The 24,775-nt window shown below is 38.3% G+C and overlaps 2 protein-coding genes across 4 annotated transcripts in view; one reads left to right on the plus strand and one right to left on the minus strand.

The window, feature by feature from the left end:
- Positions 1–1,905: 1,905 nt before the first annotated feature.
- On the minus strand, positions 1,906–2,626 carry LOC110177452 (uncharacterized). Of its 2 annotated transcripts, none has more exons than XM_086826726.1 (2): positions 2,575–2,626; positions 1,906–2,517 (listed from the first exon to the last, which is right to left on the minus strand). In XM_086826726.1, exon 2 carries the CDS (start codon positions 2,497–2,499, stop codon positions 2,188–2,190), a length of 312 nt encoding a protein of 103 aa, XP_086682852.1. In that variant the 5' UTR covers positions 2,500–2,517; positions 2,575–2,626; the 3' UTR covers positions 1,906–2,187. The 2 variants fall into 2 exon arrangements, with proteins under 2 accessions (XP_086682852.1, XP_086682853.1); XM_086826727.1 differs by lacking the exon at positions 2,575–2,626 and having other exon boundaries at positions 1,927–2,148; positions 2,200–2,517.
- A 4,652-nt stretch (positions 2,627–7,278) lies between these two features.
- The window catches only part of wat (waterproof), a 31,043-nt gene continuing 13,546 nt past the window's right edge, over positions 7,279–24,775 (plus strand). Inside the window, exon 1 of one of the 2 annotated variants that reach the window (XM_086826725.1) lies at positions 7,279–7,315. The gene's annotated coding sequence lies outside the window, so the exon portion shown is untranslated. Of the gene's footprint in view, positions 7,316–7,909; positions 8,462–24,775 lie in introns of those variants that run through there. The other variant, XM_020944199.2, reaches the window with a different exon arrangement.

The raw sequence follows: 24,775 nt of genomic DNA on the forward strand, positions 1-24,775 counted from the left end.
AATCGGACGATTTATAGAACTATGATCAGTAATTAACTATAACCAGTAATTAACTCTGAGCAGTAAGTAACTCTGAACAGTAAGAATCTATGACCAGTAAGTAACTCTGATAGGGAGTAACTTTGACCAGGAAGAATGTATGACCAGTAAGTATCTATGAACACTAATAAACAATGACTTGCAACTTTTGTAACACAACACATTTCTGATACATGGCCGGCAGGAGTCGCTTCATTCCGGGGATGTTACAACTAGTTGGGAATCATATGCTCACATGTGCGTAAGTAACTATGAGCAGTAAGTAACTCTGATCATTAAGTAACTATGAGCAGTGAGTAACTCTGAACAGTAAGTATCTATGACCAGTAAGTAACTATATCAGTAAATATCTAAAGTATCTAAAAGTTTGAGTAAGTATCTAAGTATGTAAAGGGGACCATGGCAATAAACAAAAAAATTGGAATATAAAGTCTAGACCTAGGCCTGATCATGTCATGGTTAAGACTTACCGCAGTAAAGGACACGTCATTGCTTCTTCATTCCAGTGTAGTGACCAAGAATCCAAGAGAGCTTATTCCTGGTCATCCAGATGTTTTGAGTTGGCCACGTCATATTATTGAGGTCGAAGGCTGATCACTTGCACTATCACTATCGATGTGAACACTAGGTACCCCTAGGACAGACTGAGGCGCGCGCGACCTCAGCGCCTCTATTTATAGTCCCCGAGGAAAGAGAAGAGAAGAGAAAGTGAGTGTGAGTGCGCGGGAGAGGAGTTGCCTCTAGAGATTAACATAAAGCGATAGTCATAGAGAAAGAGGGGGAGAGGCAGAGAGAAACAGCGAGCTATTTAATTTAACTATAATCAATATGTGTGAGATTTGTTTTGGAACAAATTTAAGCTATTTGAATGAAACTATGTACATAGTTATTCTTTTAAATAATTTTACTAGTACATAAGTCGGAGATTGGCGAATCGGTGTACTATATACATATATACATATATATAGCTGCCATAGGAACAATTACACGATTTATAGAACTATGATCAGTAATTAACTATAACCAGTAATTAACTGTGAGGAGTAAGTAACTCTGAACAGTAGGAATCTATGACCAGTAAGTAACTCTGATAGGGAATAACTTTTACCAGGAAGAATGTATGTCCAGTAAGTATCTATGACCAATAAGTATCAATGACTACTAAGTATCTATGAACACTAATAAACAATGACTTGTAACTTTTGTTACACAACACATTTCTGATACATGGCCGGCAGAAGTCACTTCGTTCCGGGGATGTTAGAACCAGTTGGGAATCACATACATGTGCGAGGTTTGTTTTGGTACAAATTTAAGAGCAACCTATTTGAATGAAAATATGGAATTATTCTGCTATATAATTTTACTAGTACATATGTACATATGTTTGGCGAATCGGTGGACTATATATTTTACATATGTATATATATCTGCCATAGGAACGATGGAAATAGGAAATTTTTTAGAATCAAATTATAACTTTTCCAGTTTTCAATAGGTTTTCATCAAATTTAATATATATAGAGATAATATAGTAATCTAGAATTTTGTGTAAAATTTTATGAAAATCGGATCGTTACAAATAGAGGAATGTAAAACATAAATATAAAATTTATAGGTGAATGAAATGAAAGCAGCCATTACTTTATTGTTTTTTATCATAATAATATGTATTTTATATTTTATTAATTCCTAGTGATCGAATTTCAATCTGCAAGGGTATACAAAAATTTTACAATTGAATGAATTTAATTTGAATTGGAATCTTACTTATTATTGCGATGTTGTTTTCGCTTTTTCCAAAGTTAATGTACGGAGTAGTTTAGAAACTATCAAATTGAAGGTTTTATAAGGACAATTGATCAATTTATATGCCACATTTAACCATTTTAGTTATTTAATTTTATTATCTAAATTTTACTATTATCGATTAATTTATCAATTTTATTTACTGTCCTTTAGATCCTCCACAAAAGTAAAGTAAACATTTGTGGCAGCTTGGGGCTTCTTGTTAAATAGCCAGTCGATCATCAGCAGATAATCTCCAGTTGGTATTGGGGTAGGCAGCTTTTCTGACCTCAAATAGAAGTCCTTAACCTGCTGCAGACCCTAGATACGACAAACCGTATACATAAAACTGAACTGAAGCTATAAACTTACCATATAGGGACAGGAGTGATTTAGGGTCGAGTATTCCCGAAAAAGTTCCCAAACCAAGCGAATTAAGGCATTGTTACGCCTTCTAAAAAACTGACAGCCATCAAAGTTAACGCTATAGAGCCAAGGCTTATAGCCATTAGCTTTCTTCATCAATTGGGCTTTAATAGTCACATCGTGCACCGGATGCAGCAATGTGGCATTAACATTGAAGCACACCTTATTGCGGCTCACGGCTCGGAGGCGACAAAGGCCGAATTCCACCCAGGATTTATTGTAGGACTCGCAGACGGCATTCGTCATCTTGAAGATCACAGCTGCCTAAAGGATTTAAATAATTATGACTTTGTGTAAATACCAAGATAATAAATATGTTACGCTCTGATAATGCTGTAATAATAAAACCAGCAGACAAGTAGTCAACACTCTCCTCATGGCTGCTTATGGAAAAGTGGGAAAATTTTGCTAAATCCGTTCATTTTCGACACCAAATTAGGTTTCCGTGTTCCCAGTAAATTATTATGACATAATTGCTTATCCATATAGACATTAGTGGTTAATCAGGCGGTGAAATGACCCAAACAATGGCCCTATCAGATAGCATTTTAGCACTTTACAGTGTTGATTTTAGCCGTAATAAATAAAAATGAGCTTTTATTTCGACTTTGGAAAATGGCACAAACTGCACTAGACCCTATAAACCCTCCACTTTATTATCTATTCATACAGCTGGTTCCAGACAATGGCGTTTCGTCACATTAATTACCTTGACTGAGTAATTGGCACCGACCTTATGGGGCGGCCAGCGAGTAATTATTATTTAAGAGCCTCTGCAATTTGGTCACAGTGCGTTAAATTTAACACACAGCGGTTGCTGTCTGGCCTGCACCTTGGCCTTCACTAGGGCCCACCATTTGCAAGTGTATAATCCCTCAAAGACCTATGGATAGAGGTATAACCTTAGCTTTCGCTAATTGCTGGGATGCTGTTTGCCACTGAATTGCCAATTGATGAAAGTCAAACATTATTAGATTCGGTAAACATACTATCGAGTAACACTCAACTTTGAAGTCAAAGTCGGAAGTCAAGTACACGCCTAGCTTTGGAGGTTTGTTATGGAAAAATTCTCAGTTCGCTTCCCTCAATTCGAACTTCAAATAGATTGATCGCGTAGTATTTCCAAGTTTTGGTACTCGTTAATCGAGAGGTATATTTTTATGGTTCGATATAGGAAATATTTAAATATTTACTCTATATGTTTTAATCTATGATTTTTTTAATACCTGATTAGATCTTGTGATATTGATGGTAAAACTTGAGTATATTTTACGCTTTATTTGCGATTCCTTTATTTGTCAACAAAAAAGTCTACGACGTATACGTAATTATTAATTACTTCAAATAGATTGATCGCGTAGTATTTCCAAGTTTTGGTACTCGTTAATCGAGAGGTATATTTTTATGATTCGATATAGGAAATATTTAAATATTTACTCTATATGTTTTAATCAATGATTTTTTTAATACCTTGATTAGATATTGTGATATTGATGGTAAAACTTGAGTATATTTTACGCTTTATTTGTGATTCCTTTATTTGTTAACAAAAAAGTCTACGACGTATACGTAATTATTTATATGTTAACATCAAGTTCGCGTTCTGATATGTTGTTTACGCTTAACTTATTTGCTTAATACCACCACTTCTTACGCCTTAAATATATACTATTTCGCTGAGTAGTAATCCTATAAATAACCAACTATTATCTCTGGCATCTCGGACCGCATATGCTAACGTATTGACGTCAGTATTGTCTACAATTTCCATTTAAATTTGAATTATTTCTAAACAGTGCACGAAGACATGAGTGACCGGGGGTATCTTCTAGTCGAAAAGCTTGACTATTGTTTGTGTGCTTTCGTAGCCGTATTCATTAATGGCCTGACGACTGTCCAGTCAACACCTGTCAACGAGCCCGCAGTCATGTCCGTGTCGACGTCAGCCCAGCTCCACCCCGCGTCGCTATTCCCGATCTGCGTCTGGGCCACTTGAGATGCATTTGCTTATTCGCCAAGTTAAATTAATAGATTTTTTCCTATTTTTTGCGCTTGCCGCGCACACGAAACTCAATCAATAAAGCACTCGAATGCATTTAGCTGAATCGCTTTTGGCTCTGGACTGTGACTTTATCGTTCTTCCAGCTCCCAGCTCCCAGCTGGTGCTCCTCCTGTCCACTTTTCCACCCTGCCGCCATGAAGATGTTGGTCTATGCAATTCGGCGGGTTGTTGTTTGCACGATTTGTTGCCGTGGCCGACCGTCTTTGAACCCGCTCTGAATTTCAATGGATTCCGTTCAACCATGTCCATGTGTGCTGCAGCCAATGTGTTGGTAATTTTGCGTTCTACCGTGACTGATATTTTTATACCCTTTTTGGAGGGGGTTTTACTTTATTTTGCACAAACTTGTGAAATCCCAAAGAAAGACATATATGTATATAGAGCTGTCAAACCAATTAAATATATATTTTATAACATCTATGAGTAATCTATGTGGAGTAGTAAAAAGTTGTTTTTTTTCATCATATGGTTTATAAACAAATGATGAAAACAGATGGAAACAGTGATTAAAAACTGTCAAATATAATTGACAATTAATTTACCAAATCAGATGTTGTCTATTTTTGTTTCTTTAATAATAAAGAATTTTTTCTGTAATAGTTGTAGAACTATTAGTCTTCTCTACTTGGATCCCTACAATATCCCAATATCCCTAAGACCAATCTTAGATTGTAATATAACTTTACTGATCTAGCTTGAATACTTATTATTACAGATTTAATATTTTATAATATAAAAATTCAATATACTATAATTGTGTATATCTTTAAGATTCAATCAAAATACTTTTGGCATTTATCAAAATAAGTGGTCCCCAAGGGTATTCCAGACATCGAAGCAATCCCATAGACCTCCCATGGGCGGGGGCGAACATATATGTACATATATGTAGTACTTGTATGCTCCCGTGCGATGCGTTGCGTTGAGTCATAAAATAAATCAAGAAGCCCGACACCAGAGTCAATAGTAAATCACGGCAGAAGCGGCAAATTACCCGACACTGGCCCTCTCATCATCGAGAGGCATCCCCTCGAATAATTATGCAGTGACGAGTCGATTCTTGATTCCTTCTCCACGACATCTCGAGTTCTCAAACTTCTCGAGTATGCGATTCCGTAATCCAAATTAGCCCTGGCAATTACCTTTCGGATTTGCAGCTACCAGACTTTGACTTTGACTTTGATTTTGGTTTCTGTTTGTTTGGCGCTATTTGCTCGCTGATTTGCGAGAATATCGCATGGCAAAAACCTGAATGACTTGCCGATTTGTTTAGGCCATTATCATGGTGATGGTGCTGGCGAGGTTGGTGCTGGCCAGTTTACGGGGGTGCAACCATTTAGATTGTTTTTCAGATTCGTTGCCGGATTTAGAGCCACAAATCGCACTTGGATTTGATTCTTTTGTGCGACGACAAGGTCAAGTTACGCGCCTTAGTTTGTTTTTTTTTTAGTTTATTGCCCACTTTATAGGGTTCTCAAAATCCCGTTTGCTTTATTGCAGTTTCAATTTGTCGCTGCCACAAAGTGGCCAATCCACCTGATTATGGTGATAAGTTCCCCCCACCTGACGACGATGCATGTGGGTAAGGTAATCAAGCCCGTTTGGTGATCTATAAATCTCCTATGCTAAAAATATATCCACATATATAGAAACCGCAGACAATTTTTATGCAGACTAATCACAGCAGGAATTTAAATTGACAAGCAAGTAGAAATTTTAATCGAAACTAAATTATTCAATATTCAAGTTTTTCGGCTGCTCTCCAGTCTGGGAATTTGCATTGACCTTTTCATCTTTTTATAGTTTATGCATTATGCTAAAAATTCGGGGGTTAGTTGATGCCACAAGCCAACTGAGAGCAACAGCTTCCTCCTTCATCATTTGTAGAACAAATAGAAATGTATTCAAAAATACATTAAACCTTTTGAACCCTGGTTCAGCCACTTGGGAATTTCACCTATTTCATTAACAGAGTTAAATAAACAACATTTGTTAATCGCCAGCTCAGTAGAAAGGGTTGTATAATTGTCAAGTTCGACTGAAGCTTAATTTTATAAAAATAACTACAAAAGCTAAGCCATTATGAATTTATTAAGGCGTCAGATTGCCTGTGTGTCCATTGTGGCCAGAAAATAAAGTAATTAAAGATCACAGCGAATCATGTCATTGTCAAGTGTTTGAACACAGACCCAAACAAGATCGGATCATATCGCAGAAGTGTGCACTCGAGTGCCTTTTGATGGGGGCACCATTAATATGCAATGACGGCTCGCAAATATTGCTTTATTATTTTGTTATTGTTATTGTTGTTTTTCTCTTAAATTTGATTTTTTGTACTTTTTTGGGATTTGTCATTAATGGGCGGCCTTTTGTTTCGGGTAGCATTTATGCGAGTTGTATTCGAACTGAGCTTTGTTTCGCTGTGAGAAGATACTGGACTCGAGATACAGATGGATCGGCGACGGAACATGCTGGGAATTACGTGATTGATGGCGGATCTGCGATTACCCCAAAACAACTAAAAAAATAAGTACAGAACCAGCACTTCACTGGAGAATATATTTATACATATTATTCGCAGCAAAATCCGTGAAATCTTGTCGCGTCTAAAAAGGAAAATCACACAGCAAATGCAAAATTTATGAGCGAACTACGTCGAACGACGTCTCCGGGCGAACGGAGCAGGCATACCAAGTGGGTTGGGATTTCGGATCGGGATTGGGATTGGGAATGGGATATAGAGACTGTGACTGCGATTGAGCGGATGTGGGGACTGCACTTGGTGATGAGTCAGCCAGAGGTCCGTGTCAGAACATGGGGTCTAAGTCGCTGTATTAAATCTTACATGGCTTAATAATTAAAAGAATGCATATTTTCCACATTTTGTCACAGGTAAACTAATTATAGGAAATGGCGGAAAGTTTTTGTTTTGTTTCATTACCAGTGGCCTCCACGACGTATACTTAATATAGCAAGAACTTGGAGAATACTTGTTAAGTGGTAAGGTTAAAAGCTATGTTTCTACAGAAACTTTGATTTTCTGGCTGGGGAAACACTTTAAAGACTAAGTATCACTTTAAAAATGTGTTTTTAAAATTAAAAGCATATACTTTCTTTTGATAATCTTAGTGACATAATCATATTTATTCCTTTTTCTAAAGATTCTATTACATTATATTTAAGAAATTGATAAGTATAGCATATATTATATAAACCAAAGCAATGAAAGCATTAGGTTAAGTTGTTATTTTAAAACAAACACAAAACTTATACCCAATTTAATGGTAAAATACCTCTCTATCAGAATTCTTTACGATTGGATCGCAGTATTATTTCCTACATGAGTGACTAGCTCTAAAATGGAGTACTCTGTTTACTTCTCTCTGCTTAATAGCATAGGATTTACGAGGTTTCATAAAATTGGACCATAACATTCCCATTCCCAGTCACTTGTGTTAGTTAGTTACATACTTCAATCCGAGATCCAAAACTGCGCCACTCAATTTCGACTGTTTTTAGGCGCTGCCGCTGAGCTCGACTTACCGCCCACCAAATGCCGCCGTCGTCGTCAACGTTGACGTTGACTTCGACGTTGCAGTCGCAGTCGCAGTCGCAGTCGCTGATCCGCCGAACCACTGAGCCGCCGAACCACTGAGCTGCGGAGCCGCTGAGCCGCTGAGCCGCCGTCAGGTGTTGTGGTTTTTGCAAGCCGCCGTCGAGCTGAGTCTGCTTTCGTCTGCCTGGCAGCGCGGTTCTGGAACGCGTAACGCTTGTCTCTTGTCTCGAAAATCACTTTTGAAACTCCATTCGGGACTCTACAATCGGATTTTCGTATCGATCCGATCGCGGACTCAACCTGTTGCCGCTTATTGTGTGTTTTTGGCATTGCCTGCCAACGATTTTGGATACTCTCTTGTGCAAGATTGCGTGCGGCATAAAAACCGCGTAAAAGCATTTGAAAACATATTTCGAAAGTGTATAGACTATAAAAAATAATAACAAAACTAAAAGGAATACGAAAATTCGCAAATACTCTGATATCCCTGCAAAACGCTTGCAAAGATTCGTGCGACCTGTAATTTGCCATCCATTTGTCGAAATCCACTCCAATCTGTGGGCGTGGGATCAGTGCAGCCAGCTAAAGCGGTGAGTCTTGAATTACATTGGGATTATGGCCAATCTGCTCTACTACTTCTCGTATGACAAATGCCATTAAACTATGTGCGCCAACATGCTAGTGGTGGTAGTAGTGGCTTTCTAAAAAATACCCCAAAAACGAGTTGGATTCGCTCCGCAATTCCAGGAGAGAGGCTCACACAGCCAGCACGGGTGTGCATAGAAAAATGTGTGAAATTTCATTGAATTTACCAAATTTTATACACAAACACAGCGCAATTGGGAAATAATTCATTGTTTTGCCCATTGCAACTGGAGTTATGCCTGCAAAGAATCGATAATACCGAGCTGGATTATTATATTACCCCCATTGGTTTTAGTTATTCACTTTTTTTCGTGCATTCCGAACGAATTACAAGTTTGGCCAAACCCAAATACGATGGGGAAAAACACTTCTTACTCAAGCTAATTCCAGACAATATTTAAAATAGCAGTTAGCAAGATGGTAATAAACAATTTTTAGGGAATCTCAGATACTTTGCGGCTTTGCTTTATTAAATATTTTGCTCATAAAGCGGGGAAGGAACCATTTCCGACCCTATGAATCATTAATATTCTTGATCAGCATAAACAGCGGAATAAATCTAGCCATATTCGGTCAAAAAAATACATTTTGGAAATTTTGTTTCAATATATTCAAGGTTTTAAAAGGGGTTACATCGTTAAAATTGACCAAAATTCTAATTTTCCTGAAATGTTAAATTGAGTATGCAGATTTATTAACCTAATAAAAACCAACATAGGAAAGCTTACTGAATTGAAAATTATGCATTTTTGGACTTAGTTATGAGTTTTTTAAACGTTGATTTGTGCAAAAATTGAAATATAAAAAAAATAGATTAAACAATGCGAATATTTTAAGCTCAATTAATGACTAATGATCAAGATTAGGCTTCCTCTGGAAAAGTCTGTGCGTTTTTTGGCCACATTTAGATTATAGTAATAAAGTTTAAATAATAATGGTACAACTTTGCTTTTTAATTTGATGTTTACATAGTTTGTTTGGTTTTATTATCAACGTTCGAGTCAGTAAAAAGTTGTTTTCCATTTGGCATTGACTATTTTATGATTTATGTGGGTTAAATGCTGATTTGTTAGAAGTGATTAGCAAGTGAATACTTTTTATAAATAAATGATTGAATAGCAAAAATGATGGTCTTCACTTATTATGCATATATTAAAATTAATAAATACAAATTATTAAAGCATTTGCTGAGACGTAGAAGGGTTTAGTTTAATTATCCAAAACACATAACTTCATTATATAATTGTTGAAATTTAACAAACCCAAAAATATTCCCTGAAATACACTTTAAGAATCTGTAACTAGGTAGTAAAGATATACATTGATGTATCATCCATTGGTATCCCTTATAAATACTATAAATTTTCTTCATTTTTCAACAATTAAATGATCTGGAAACATTAAACACAACTCACTCCAACTACCAGTAATTAAAGTCTCTAAAATTTGTGTGTTTGAAAAGCCCAGCAAATCATTTGGCGACACATCGAATAACAGGCAGACTGCCAACTCTTTAATTATAGCACAACCAACAAAAACAGAAAAAAAGAGTGCTAAGTTTCGTGTCATAGCAATTCAATTAATTTGCAATTTATCAAAATACTCGTACCCGGTCATTGTCGGCAGAGTCAGGACTTTGATTTGGCGGTGCCGGCCAAACATATTTCATTTGTCCACCACAAACAACTGGGATCCGTGGCAGCTGGAGAGGAGGAGCAGCTGGAGATGGAGGAGGAGGGAACGGCTGACATCCATGGGATGTTGTGGGTGGACTTGGCGTGGGGCGTCAAGTGGAAAATAATCGATGATGTGCCCGGGCACAATGCAAACATTGAATCAAAGTCAAATAGCATTAAACTTTTTGAACTTGCGAGGCGGGGCGAAAAATGAAATAATAATAAAAGTTTGCCCGCCGCCTTTCCGAGAGGCGTGAAAGCGCACACACACCAAAAAAATAAGTGAGGGGGTTAGCCCAGGGATTGGCTCTAGCTCTGGCTCTGGCTCCGTCTCTGGCTCTGTCTCTGGGTTTTCAGTTTGAGTTTTGGGGATTCCACATTGCAGTATTTTTTTTTGGATCTATGTGGCCCCCATCGCATTTTTTTTTTATTCTTTTTTGAATGAGCACAGCGTAGCGCAAATATTTGACAAATCCCGCGAAAAGTCTGCTTATGTTGTCACCTCGCTTCGCTTTTTTCCACTTTTTTTACCCCGCAGGATAGCCTGGATAGCCTGGATTGCGAGTGTGACTGGCACTGGGCCAGTCATACTGATTAGGATTTGCCGGAAGAAGAGCCCGACAGTCAGTTCGGTTTGCAGTCCAGTTGCCTTAAAGCGTTCGACAATGCCATGCGATTTGCATGTGAACATTAAAAACTGAATTTGCATGCATCTATCGCTGTGTAATTTATATATATTTCGCATACTCACATACTCTCCACCCTGTTTTCATTTCGCGTGTTGTTTATGCAATTTTCAAGTTGCCTTGCGAATGCCAAAAAGAAAGCAAAATGCTTCCAGACTCTGCTAACGAGTGCAGGCGCTCGCGTATTCGTATCTTGTGGATGTCTCAGCTGAGCTTGGCTCCTCAGGAACCCCTTCCTGCTCCTGCCTTCAGTTCCACCACCTCATCCCCATACCACCTTCCAGGTGAAGGCGAACGTAAATGCGCCAATTTGTATGCAGGCAGCATTAATCGGGGGGTAATCCGGCAGCGATGCAATGCACACGAGTCGAAGCCAGAGTCACAGAGACCACACTCGAAAATAAAAATATGCCTAAGATATTCGGAAACCTATCATAGGAACAGCATAATACATATTTAAAATTTCATTTACAAAAGGTTTTAAGAACTACGAGTTATATAATTATACCCATTCTTAACTGCTTCCTTTTTAAGATACTACTTTTAAGACAGGACATTGCCATTTCAACTCTTTCCCATATTTCAATACAAAATTCCACAGTTAAATATCTTTAAGCATCTTGAGATATTATCCCAAATAATCAGTATAATTTTTCCCAAGTGCAGAGTGCAAGTTAAGCCAGGCCAAGAGCCAGAGCCACAGCCAAACTCTGGCCAAAGAGGGGGGCTGGCAACGTTACGTGAGATGTGCAATTGCACGAAATTGATTTGTAATCGATAAATGTGCGAATATTGCTTCTGCTGCGAATTAGCAGCCAACAAACGCAAAGCATTCAAAGTGCCCAGAGCCGCCGTTCTTCGTTTAGCATTTGCCAGAGCTTGTAAAATATGCATAAATAACTCAAAAACAACAACAACATGACCATGAAACCGATTGGGAACATCTTCATTTAAATTGTTTAGTAGCCAAGCAAAATAAAATAAATAGTAAATTTCCTTAATGAGAGGAGTATTTGTATTGACCTGTAGAATTTAACTAAAAGCAAACAATTAAAGTTGTATAATTGGAAATCCATTCTAGGAATATAAGAATTTATTAAAATTTTAAAAACCACCTTGATTATATTGAATATCTTAATAATATCTTAAAATATTATATCCGACAATAGTTAATACATAGCCTTGTTTAATAGCTTATTTAATGATAGTTCTTTGAAAATCGTTTTAATTGAGGGGCGATTTTTTTCGCTTTTAAATAAATAAACCTCAAAACTCCGAGAACTCATACAACTGACCACATATTAAATTCAACATATTCGTTTAATTTGTGTGATTATATTTAGCAAAGACCATTGCTATGCTGATGGCTATCCCATTACACTTATTAATTATTCACCGGGCGCTGTGATATGCATGTAATTGTAAAATTCCAACGGTTTTAAGTGTTTCACTCAGAATGTGCAGATATTTGATATGAATTAACAATAGATGAACCACTGATGAGCCGATTAAATGTGATATTGATATCATTTAAGGTCGCCCATTTCCATTAGTCTCTATTTCACTGGAGTTTTCCAGGTGGATTTCATTTAACAAATTAGCTCTGCGAATGTGTGTGAATGCGTTCGAGTGCGCTGCTCGCTTTGTGCTGCAAAAATTGAAAAATCAAACACAAGGAAAACCACTCGAGATTCAGCGGCAGCAATAGTTTTGCAATAGTCGTAGTAGTATGTAGTAGCCACTGACAAGGTCGTCACTTTGGCTTTTATTTGGGGCCCGGCGGTTGTCGCATTCTAAGCAAATCGCCGTACCAGCCAATATATACATATGTACGAATATATATAGATATAAAGCTATAGCAATAGCTACTTGTGGAATTGCTGAATTGTCGAATCGTGGCCCGGCCGTAATACACGTATTAATCTTGCCTCGCTTCTTGTTAGATGTGGCGTTGTTTTTGCGGTGGCAGCTTCGGCTTTGGCAGCAACAAGTGTTTAATTGCAATAAATGCACCTGACCGCCTTGACAGCCAGCGCGCCTCTGAGCTTGAGCTTGGGCCCGAGATACATGCACTTGAAGAAATTCTACAAATGATCAGGATAATACTAGATTTTTAATTTAGGGAAAGTGCTTGAATATTACCGCTTAAGGAAGAGTTAGATAGAGCTTTCCCTTACACCTCTAAGCTGCAGAATGCATTGAATTAATTTAGTTAAATTAAATACATTTTGGTTAAAGTGTATTTGAGTGGGCTTGGTTTTCGGCAAGGCTTTCTGGTTCTCTCAGAATCTTCACTTGGCCATTGGCCATTGAGAATTGAAAGGTTAACTCCACTACTCGATGGCGTTTGGCATTGAACATGAACGTGGCCCAAAAAACTCTGCACGTAAAGTGGCCAACATTAGTTTCTTTTCGGCCTTACGTACATACACTCATATGTCTGTCAAACGTTTTGGCCCAATTAAGGCTGGTACCATAACTTTGGCATGGCCGTTTAGGCATAAAACCCCGACCGTGTACATCCTGTAACGGCCTTTTAATTATGTATGTCTCTATGAAATCATCGTTGACCAGGCTAAAAGGTTTACCCGCACATCCAACTGGGTCATTACCATGGCCTGGCTTTGATCTCCGGCCAAGTGCCCCCGCACCGATGTCGATGCCAACGCCAACGCCAATGCCTGGCCCTGTCGTTGACGTGGCCGTAAAAGACTTACTCTAACAGGTTATAAAGCAAGTGAATTGTCTTGAATGTAATGCGCCATAAAGACATAAATTAGAGTTTGGCCCGGTGAAGATGAAGACACAGTCGACCTGAGGTGGCTTAGACCTGGTGGTGGCATTTGCTGGCCTTTTCGCAAAAGCACCTCTTGACCTTTGGCCTAAGAAGCTCTCAGGATGCAGACGGACTTGGGAGAATATGAAGTACATTTTTGCAGACTTGGAAAATCGTAGAATGCTGGTAATCATGTTTGAACTTCAAAGAATGCACTTAGATGTTTCATAACTCAACTCCCAGAGATTTATTGATTGCTCATGTTTGCATAATTTAACCAGTAAATTACGAATTAAGGCGAAAAATATGTAATTAAATTATATTGAGTGAACGTGTAAGCTCAATGATTGACTTCCTTTTACATCACAGAACAATCTGTAAACTAAAGTTAAGCTAGCGTAAAATGATTCGCTGACGGCATCCACATGTATCGATACTAATTGAATTACTGCAATCTTGAGGGGGAGAGACTTGATTTCTCGAGTGGAATCTTTTCGCAAAGACTTTTTGGCCAGTCATCTTTGCATCCACAGATATTGGAACAATGATTTGCATCATTTGGCAGGCAATAAGCTGTGAGATTTGCCGTTCGATTTCAATCGGAAATCACGCATGCCGCAGCCAGTGGCTCGGATTGCTGCCAACTTCCTCGAGCGGCGATCGAGCGGAACCCTTAACCCATGGCAATGTCTAAACCCACTGATACTGATACTGATACTTGTACTTGTACTTGTACTGGCACACCGCCCCCACATTGAGTCAGTGAGTCATGACACAGTGCGTCAGAGTCAGAGTGCGTGAAAATGAGTAATAAAGGAAACATTGCCACAAATTGATGCACTACGCTACGCCACCTTTAATTAAATTATTAATTATGTACCTTAATGAATGCATAATTGAATAATAAACTACATGTTTGTGGGGGGAGGTTGAGGGCGGCGGAAAATCGCTCTGTGCTCTGTGTTATTTCATTTTTCAGCTTCTGTGTTAACCTTTTAACTTTTGTGCAGCTCAGCAGCGAACTGAAGCGACCGAAGCCAACCGATGTTTCGCGTAGTAAACATAAGTTGGGGCTCATTAAGTAATCACATGGAATATTCCCGCAGCCAATTAAACCCGAAAGCCGCAGCATTGTAGCGGAGGGGGTGCATCCGTATCCACATGCACATCCATCCAAATGGATAGACAACATCGCTCAGATACAGATACAGATACATATAGCATGCAGCTACGAACGATACTGTACAGTGCACTGTGGCAGCCACTGGAACAGATACAGATACAGATGCAGATACGGATACGAATGCGGCATGCAGACACCAGATACAATTAAATTCGATTCAGGAAGCATTTATGCAGTTTGCATACATTTAATATATATATAAATATATGTATATATAAACATATGTACATTTATTTCCCATTCAGTCTGTTTTTGGCACACACACACAGCAGCGAAGAGCAGAGATAAAGCTGCAACCAAATCTCTTCTTTGATGGAACATTTTAAAACCGGATTGTAAATAAATAAATACGGAATTTCTTTGAATGTGCAACTGTTGCACTTGATCTGATATTTCAGGAGTGTGGATATTGCTCAGTTGGTGAAAAGAATCCTTTGGGGGGTCTCCGCCACACATCCTTCTGACCATAAAATCCTAGTTTATTAATACAAATTTTAAGTTTGATTCGGTAAGTTAGAAACCACCTATCAGTTCAATTTGTTTAAAATGTTTAACTATATCTTGAAGCACATTAAATGTTACTAGCTTGTAGAACTTTTAAAGCCTAGTTTGTATTGCATAAATGTGTAATTACATTGTCTCTTTTACCAATACTTCCCATAATTCATACTTTTGTTCCAAATAACACATTTCATAATGATAATTGACGAGCCTTTAATGCAACATGCTAACTATATGGGACAGCGTACAAGCGTAATTATACTTTTGAGCTTTCCATTTCGTAATGATGAAATGGACATCCAATTATAGAAATCGAATACGTCGCCATTGCCATCATGCACTTCCTATAAATTTTGTGTGATCGAATCATACCGCATTTCCCGTAGTCGAAAGCCCCACATTTTTGTATTATGTCAAAAATAATTCGAAAATCGTAGAGAAGCCGACATCCTTTGTTGTTGCCGTTAATGTTGACGTTGTGCATTTGTAATGAGCCAGCATTAGAGCAATCGATACGTATATTGGTTACGTTGCAGCCCCCACATTGGCGATTACACCACACGGAGCGGTGGGCAATGCTGTAAAAAACAATTTGCAGACAATTTTCAGTGTTTCAATCAAACAGGTTTGACATAATTTCAGCACTGGCAGCAAGCAACCATACGAATTTGTTGCCAATCTGACAATCATAGTATCTCTCCTCTGACGCGAAGGGGAAAGGGGGTCCGTGGGGCAACCCGACGTTGATAAACTGGCCAAATCCCGTTCCCGTACTATGTAGTGGTCCAGTGTCCCAGTCCCAGTCCCAGTCCAAGTCCCAGTCCCAGTTAGAGACCATTCCACACACGCAGTTCCAGTTGCAGTTTGCAGTCTTGACTTCGCCTCCCGGGCATTCGCTATTTGTATCTCTCAGATGCATGGATACAACGTGGCCAGCACATATGTATGTATGAATGTACGTGAAGCACTTTACATGGGGCTGACTTACTTTGTGTTGCTTCGCTTTTGGGGGAATTTTCGGTCTGTTTGCACAACTCATACGACAGTCGTTGGAGTCCGACACCTGCCCCCTCGATATACGCACATTTGACCGCCGTCTCACATTTGTATTGCTTCCCAATTTCTAAGCCAAAGCTTAGCGCTTTGTGTGCGCATTTTGGCCACACTGACCAAAGCAAAACTAACTGGCCAACACAGCAGGGAACAAAATAAAGTGGCAACATGGTAGGAGCAGGCGCAGGAGGGCTAAAAAGGGGTCTCAGATATTGTACTAACTAAAAGGCAACAAGCGCTACCGCACTCCAGGCCTTAACAAGAACAGTGGTTAACTAATTGTACTAAAAAGATATATATTTCCTTGAACTTTATTATTTATATTATATTCCTGAACTTAGATATAATCTTTATATATTACCTTCTAGATTTTGAGTATTTAAAAAGGAACTTTGCTCATATAATCAAAGATCATTGATGTTACCAATTTAATGAGATTCCACGACACTGTGCCACACATCTGTGTGTGCGTCTTTTGTGCTGTGGTAATTTGTTTTAAATATTTGCTTAAAATATCAAATCGCACGTACGCTGGGCTCTCGTACGTGGTATCTAGCAGATAGATGTGAAAATAAGAGTTGTTTGCATTTACGGGCAGTACCGAGGTAGGTGTGGTGCTGGATGGAGACCGAAAAGACCGGAGACCCAAGCCAAATTCTCATGGCAACTACTGATTAGTACGGAAGGGGAATCAGTGAAATTATTGTGCCCTACGATCGGTGGCTAACGGTTTCCGCATACGTGCCCGTCGATCCACCGATCTGGGAATCCGTTCGATTCCAATCCAATCCAAATCGAAGCAAACTCGAATTCACTTTATTCGGATTGAAGTCGAATTGTTATGCATTACGCACCCAAAAAGACGCCTCGAAATGAGACGTGTGCGTGGGCTTTGTTCCTGTGCGGCGGTTACCAATTGCGACCCAGTCCCAGTTTTGAAATCTCTGGGCTACATTTTTTCGACACCCTACGTGACAGCGTATTCGGAGCGGAATGCGACCTTCTGGCCAAATGGAATCGTATCGATGGCTTACAAAAAAAAAGTGCATTAATATGGAAATGGGTTGGGAAAGCAGACGTGAATAATTGTGCGACGCCTGTCTGCAATTAATAAGCGGATAATAGCCTAGGATGATACTGGACATTCTCGATTTATTAGGTAATGCCCTGCCACTATTCATTAGTCGGACATTTGAGCGATTTGCCTGCAAATGAACTTTCCATTTGGACAACTGCATCGTAATTGATGTGTGCCAGCGATTAAGCCGTTTCATGAGTGCCGCCTCTGGTCATAGTTGGCCAAGAACCAAAGCCAGGGCCATGGCCAAAAACAACTGGTTCAGTTACCAGCTGTCTCAGTTATCAGTTACCCGGGGAACGGAAGCCCCAAAGCCAGAGTCAAAGCCAAAGCTAAAGCTAAAGCCATGGTCAAAACGGATAACATGGCGATCATATCGGTATGCAAAGTGCCACGGGTCCTTAGGTTCCCCCCCAGCAGAGGAGCAGCCACAAATATTGAGTTGCAATAAAATAATATAAAACCAGAAAGGGAAATAACTTTGGCAAGTCGAAGTTTGTATACCCTTGCAGTTTGCCATTGAATTATAGGAATGAATTCGAAATTAATCATAGCAAAATGAAATATATAAATTCTTTGAATAGATATTTATAGATCTTGTTAAAAGACATATTTTCGATTTAAAAACCTCATAACTTAGCCCAAGAAGCATTAATTTCAATTCGGAAAGCTTTCCAATGTTAGTTTTAATTAGGTTAACAAATCTGCATACTCAATTTAAAATTAAACTTTTTGCCATTTTTTGGCACTTTGAACGATTTATCTTTTTTTGAAAAAAAAATGAAAAAATTTCGCAACTTTTTTATTTATACATGGCTAGATCGATTCAGCTTTTGATGCTGATCAAGAATATATATGGTTTATAGGGTCGGAAATGATTCCTTCGCAGCTTTATGAACTTCTGACTCAAATTATAATAAGAGTGGAGTAATATAATAAAAGTTGGGAATACTTATGATAAGTACCTTTAAACGAAAGAAAAATATTCTATATATCACAAAAACTTAAAAAAAAAGATTTGGTGTTTGAAGTGTAATTAGCACCTGAGAAAATGATTTATTTAGCGTTTATTATTCTATCCGGACTTTTGAACTTGTTATTTATTTAAGTAAAAAGTAAAACCAGTTTGGCATTTTTGGTTGTCAGAATGATTTCAGATTTTCGGTTTCGTCTGACACACAATGTCTGTATTAACTGCTGGCAGTTAACATAATTAATGATGTGCTTATATTATTTTATTATTATTTTAATCATTTCGATTACTTTTTAAACGAGCTGATGCTGATGCTGTGATACCCAAATAAAAGGGAAACTTATATACAAATTAATTTGCAATGAAAATCGCATTATTAAGCGAAAGCAAACATAAAATGTACTAAATTGTTTTGTTTTTAATTAATTTAGAAGAATTTTTAACAATTAACAATGAGCGTAATAAAAATGTTAAATAAAACCAGTCGAAGATAATCTAAATTGGTATGATTATACCCCCAGAACTAGATAGTTTTTTAAATGGAGTTAATGCTTCAACTCGATATGTATTTCAAGTGGACTCTTTTCTAGGGTATGGATATTAATACCAATGCATGCTGATATGATGGAAAAACATAAAATCAAAGAGTGCATAAAGACCGCAAAAAGAAAAAAAATAATCATAAACCCTAGAGGACCAGAGGAAGCCACAGAATGAGTGCTACCACAAGGCCATCGATGGGTGAAAGGGGCATTGCTCTTAATTTTAGTAAGACAAAAATCTAAGCAATGCTTTAATGGCAACATTCTAAATATATATATATATGTATATTTATATATATATATATATATATGCACAAACTCTCTGGGCAACTGGCAATCTGGCAAACTGTATTCGCATTTAAATCTCTGGCCATTTAGTGTTGCTGGCCATGTTGTTCTGTTGATTTGCACAAACAAATTTTGTCAACAAGATTAATGCTAATTGAAGTTTTTCAACTTGCCTCGAGTCGTCGATTCCAAAGTCTCTCTCTTGTTCAATGAAAGTTTCGGTTCGCCTTCAGCGGAAGTTTGGCCAAGTGCGAAAAGTTACCAACCGAAACGACAACGTCAACATCGCTGTTGATGATGATGATGATGGGCATAATCACGATTGGGATGCTGGTAATGATTAACTAGTTGGCGATGGTCGCCGTCTCAGTTGATCATGACTTTTAATTGGTAAATATCTGGTATGAGTTTACCATTAATGGCCCACTGGAGCAGCTAAGCAACCTACTAACAAACCAACTGCTACACCAAGGGAATTGTGGTAAGGGGAGTGTCCGCAATTAACAACTGTTAAGTGCCTTAACATTGAACTTAGTTGCTCTTGAATCGCTTCGCTCCAATTAACACCTGACCAACTCCCCATCACGTCCTCGGTTCTTGGCTTTTTTCGGGGCAGGTTTGCATCTCTCAAGAACATGGGGAGTGATTAGGGGAGCCCTAGAGGCCAACTCTGGAGGTTGTCTTTATTTAGATAGACATTGATTTACTTATTAACATATTCTAGCCAAGCAGCTGAGATTAAATAATAAAACTTAAAACAAACTCTCTTTAAGCTGGTCTTATTAATTTATTTATTCATTAAAACTAAAGTCGTAAATAGTTTATGGGATCGCACATTTTATTTTCAATTAGCATAACGATTTGCCTTTCAAATTAAGATAGTTATCTACCTCATTTTGTGAAGCAGAAGCAGAAGCATAATCATATCGAGACGATTAATTTAAAATGGCAATTCCAGAGTTAAACTTCACTTTGCCAGATTAAATACATATATATTTTTTTCACCTTGTCCATTAAGGACGATATTCGATAATGGGCAACCTTTGAGCAGCTCTTTAGGGATTCACTCTGTGGCGGATTTAAAATCACATTTATAGATGCGACGCATAAACGTTGAGTGGGGGATAAAGTTAATATTTCAGCTTTAAAAACGGTCACCCTGGGTTTCCTGGGCTCCTGATGCGGATGAGGATGAGGAAGCTCCTGCCATGTCCGTGTCCGTGTCCGTGTCCGTGTCCATTTCCATTTCCATCTTCAATTGCATTTGGCTGGGGGATTCATTCAATTTCCATTCGTCATTCAATCGGGCATGCAATTCAGTTATGAAAACCGAGTGCTGCGTATTTATTTTGTATCTGTGTGCGGCTGTTACACACTCATACACAGATATATATATCCTGCCCTCGGTCCCAGCAAATTTGTTTGCATTTATGAATATGTATCCCGTCATAGACTCATTTTTATGGGTTTCTTGTTTACTTCTTTATTTCGATTGCGTTTTATCCACATTTTTCCCCTCCGGATTTTTTGTTCGACTTCTGTATATTTTCGTTTTTTTTTTCGACTGTTTTTGCTGTGGGCGTGGCATATAACTTTGGGCGTAATGCAGGACTTGGGTCCTTAGGAGCGTAACGAATGTTTGGCCAGCGTTAGCTCTCCATGTAATCGATTTAATCATAATCCAGCTTTTACTATTTATTGTTCTGAGTTATAGTATAAATATGTGTGCTGGCTGCATTAATACAAACACAAAATATTATCCCTCTTGCTCCTGCTGCTATTGTTGTTAGTGTTTTTGTTGTTGTTTCCCGCCCGGATCCTCTCCGATTTCGTTGCTGGCTGACTTTGGATCCATTGGACCATATTTATGGTTATAGTATGCATAACTGGAGGCAACCATAAAGTAATAATATGAAAGCGGCCAGCAACATCTCCTTCCACGCCTCCTCCTCCTTAACCCTGGTTCCTCTGTTTCAGGACACGATTCTGGACCATCTCTGGCTGAAGGAGGGAGGATTCGGGGGCGTGGCTCTGTTAGCTGCTAGTGTACAATCATTGATTTTGGTTCAACTTAGTTTTTCTTATGCAAATACGCCGGAGCATTTTCCATTCTTACCCTGTCCGCACACTCCGTTATATACGAAGGATATATGCGTTTGTGTGTGTGTGTAGGGGTTAGCCAGGATATTGAAATATCCGGTTTACGCTTAAGTATTTATTAAAAAATAACAAAAAAATAAAACACAGAGCTCTTGAGCCTTGAATTGATCTGAACCTGAGCCCCATAGAAATTGTTTTAGAATTCGTTGTCGGGTTTCGTCCTTTTCCCTCCCTTCAAGCTCATTTCTATCCTCCTTTAGTGGTTTATTAAGTTACAATGAAGATTGCAGATTGCAGATGCTCCTGAAGTGTCTGGCCATAAACAAAAGCTGCCACTTGATATACATAATATGCAGGGAATTTCCATTTCATTTGCCACATTTGACCCTTCAGGGTTTAAGCCATTTTTTGTTGTTTGAAGTTTTTTTTTGTGTATTTCTACTGAGTTGGAAAGCCACTTGAAATTTATTTAATTAAGCTGGAATAGTTTGGAATAAGCTATTTGGTTTATTATATGAGCTTAACAAAGGAAGTTTGCTGAAATATATGCAATTTGTGAATTTCTGCAACAAGTTGATACCTTAAAATCCCAATGGAAGCTTATGGAAATAATGCTTTACTTCCATTACCAGGTAAACAGATACTGAAATCCTAATTAACTGCAAAGTTTTGTGATGTTTATTGATAAAAAGAGATGCTGATGCTAATGCTAAGTTCTTATATTCATCAGATATCTTAAAATAATGCTTCATTTAAATTGACGAAGCTGCTGTCATAAATTAAAAGTCGTTAAAACAACAGCCTTGTTTATTAGCCACATTTGAAGCCCCATTTAATTGGCGGACATTGAAAGTCCATTTAAAAATTACATTAAAAAGTTGCTAATTTATGCCGGAAATAACTCTTAACTCCTTTCGCTTTACCTTTCGTAAATGGTATGAAAGCGTACTCAATTTAAATGCAATAAAGAAATATAAATGTATGTATCTTTTTCATGCCATAACTTTACCAAAAATGGATTTGGTTGAGAACAATGTTTGCATTTGAAATAAATGAAGTAATAACTTTTATGCGATGTTAAACATTTTTATGCAGTCCACAAACATTGCGGAGGAAACATTTTGCTTTGCTTTATGGAGATTTTTGATTTGCAACAAGCAAAATAAATTGAATGCAATTTGTGGGCAGCATAAAAATGAGGGAAAATACAATTTTGGTCCTCGGGGCGGAACAGTGATGGTGGGCGATGGGATAAAGGGGGGCGTGGCTAGGCTTGAGGTTGATGGGTTGAGTGCATGTGTGTGGCTTTGGTATTTTTGGCATTATCCACAATGCTCGTACATAATTATATGTTTTGGGCCAACTGCTTGTGGCCAGAAACAATTTTGCAACATTGCGTGTTTCTATATACATATATCTATATACATATATTTTTTTTTGTTTTTGTATTGTTTTTTTTTTCGTTTTATTCAACTGACCCATGACATGGGTGCAGCAGAAACAAAAAAAAAAGAAAACATTGGCAATCAGAGGAATTAACAATGGGGAAAAAATCACTGCAATTGCCATAGAAATACAATGGATGAGCAGCTGCTGGGGGGGAAAGGAAAAATCTCGAAAACTGTCCGAAAAAGGGGCAACAATTTTGTTTTGGCAGGGCAAAAGGTCACTATCAGTGAATTCCTTTATGCTATGACACGGTTACAAAAAATGGGGCTAAAATATGCATATATTTAATAAAATATGTTGATAAATTGAACTTAACACTGCTTTTGCTTCTTATCTTTAAATCTACAAGTAACTAAAATGGTTTAAAATTAGCTTTCAAGCTTAATAAGTAATTAAATGCTTCAGTAAATTCTTAAAAAGATAAATTAAAGTTCTTTGAACTCACCATTCATTAGCGCATATTGTCTTCTCATCAATTTTAAAAGAATTTCTTTTTGAATCATTCCGATTTTCTGGTTTTCTTTGCAGTGCACCATCTACAAGTGATAAAAAGTAATGAACAAATTGTAACAACAACGAGAACAACAACTCGTAAAACATCTTTGTGCTACTTTGTGTGGGTCAGTGGGTCGGTTATTGTCTTCGTCCTACGTCATTCGTCCTCCATCTTCGTCTTGGTCTTGTGTTCCATCTTGTTTGCCCAAATTGGTTTATTCTGGTCCAAGGCTGAGATAGTTGGGTTCGGTCTTTGGGTTCGGTATTGGGGTAACTAAACCCCTTAGGCTGGTAGACTCAATGAATTGGGCGTCACACAAACGGAGAAAGAAGTCATCGTTTAACAGAGCATAGCAAATGATTTCCTACAAAAATTTGTCACACAGAAAACAATGTGCACGCACAGAGATACAGAATACAACGGCCACAGCTGAAGCTGAAGCTTCGTCTCTAGATACAGATACTTTGACAGTCTGAAGATACTCGCGAGATACGCAGCAAAAAAAGATTATAATATTACAAGAAAATATTTTAGAAAAGATAAATCTATTACTACTATTATTACCCTTAAAGATACTATATTATGACTTATAAATTAATTTTTGGTTCTATGTATTAGCTTTTGGATTACATTTGAAGCTTTAAAAAGTTTCTTGAAGTGCACAGCTTGATGCACAAAGAGGCAACATCAGTTGAGGGCGTATTGAATCGAAGGAAGCTGGTGGGACAACAGTAAATAACATGCACAATGCCAAGATAAAGTGGCAAATGAGCAACAATGCCACAGCCACAGCTTCAGGAACAGCATCATCAGTGGGTATCGAACAAAGGCCCTTCTCGTACGTGTTAAGCACTCATTGCTGTCAAACATGCCGCGCACTTGACGAAGAAGAATGTTGCCGCGTCGCGTGGGAAAGCAGGAAAGCGGGAAAGTGGGAAAGCCGAAATGTAACACTTGCCACTGATGGGCCAAGCATTCATAGCCAGTGATGCACAGAGTATAAGGAGACTTTCCTTATGCTGTTATTTATGAATTTCAGATAGAATCCATTAATTGGGAAACTAAATTACTTAAACGGAAATCTATAAAAATGATAATGAATGATTGCTTCCCAACATAGATATATTTTTTGGCAATCACCAAATCAAAGCATCATGCTCTTTCTTTTGGTCATAAATATAAAAACAAAATTATTGCCTTGTTTGGCAGGGCCAAGTGCTCAGCTCTAAGATGCCACTGCCACACCCATTGCCGCCCAGGGGCCACCATTTCCACTTGGGCCCACAAATCCGACACGCATACGCCCCGTGTGACGCGACCGACACTTGAGCCGGCAATCAGGCTCAATCGCTGAGGCCAAAACGGAGTAAGCGGCACCGGAGAGGGCGGATCATGGAGCATGGAGCATGGAGCATGGAGCACGAAGCATGGAGCTTGCAATCTGGGGCAGGGACTCAC

The sequence above is a fragment of the Drosophila serrata genome, unplaced genomic scaffold (assembly GCF_035046125.1).
Source record: "Drosophila serrata isolate PLE 108 unplaced genomic scaffold, ASM3504612v1 contig_162, whole genome shotgun sequence".
Taxonomy (NCBI): domain Eukaryota; kingdom Metazoa; phylum Arthropoda; class Insecta; order Diptera; family Drosophilidae; genus Drosophila; species Drosophila serrata.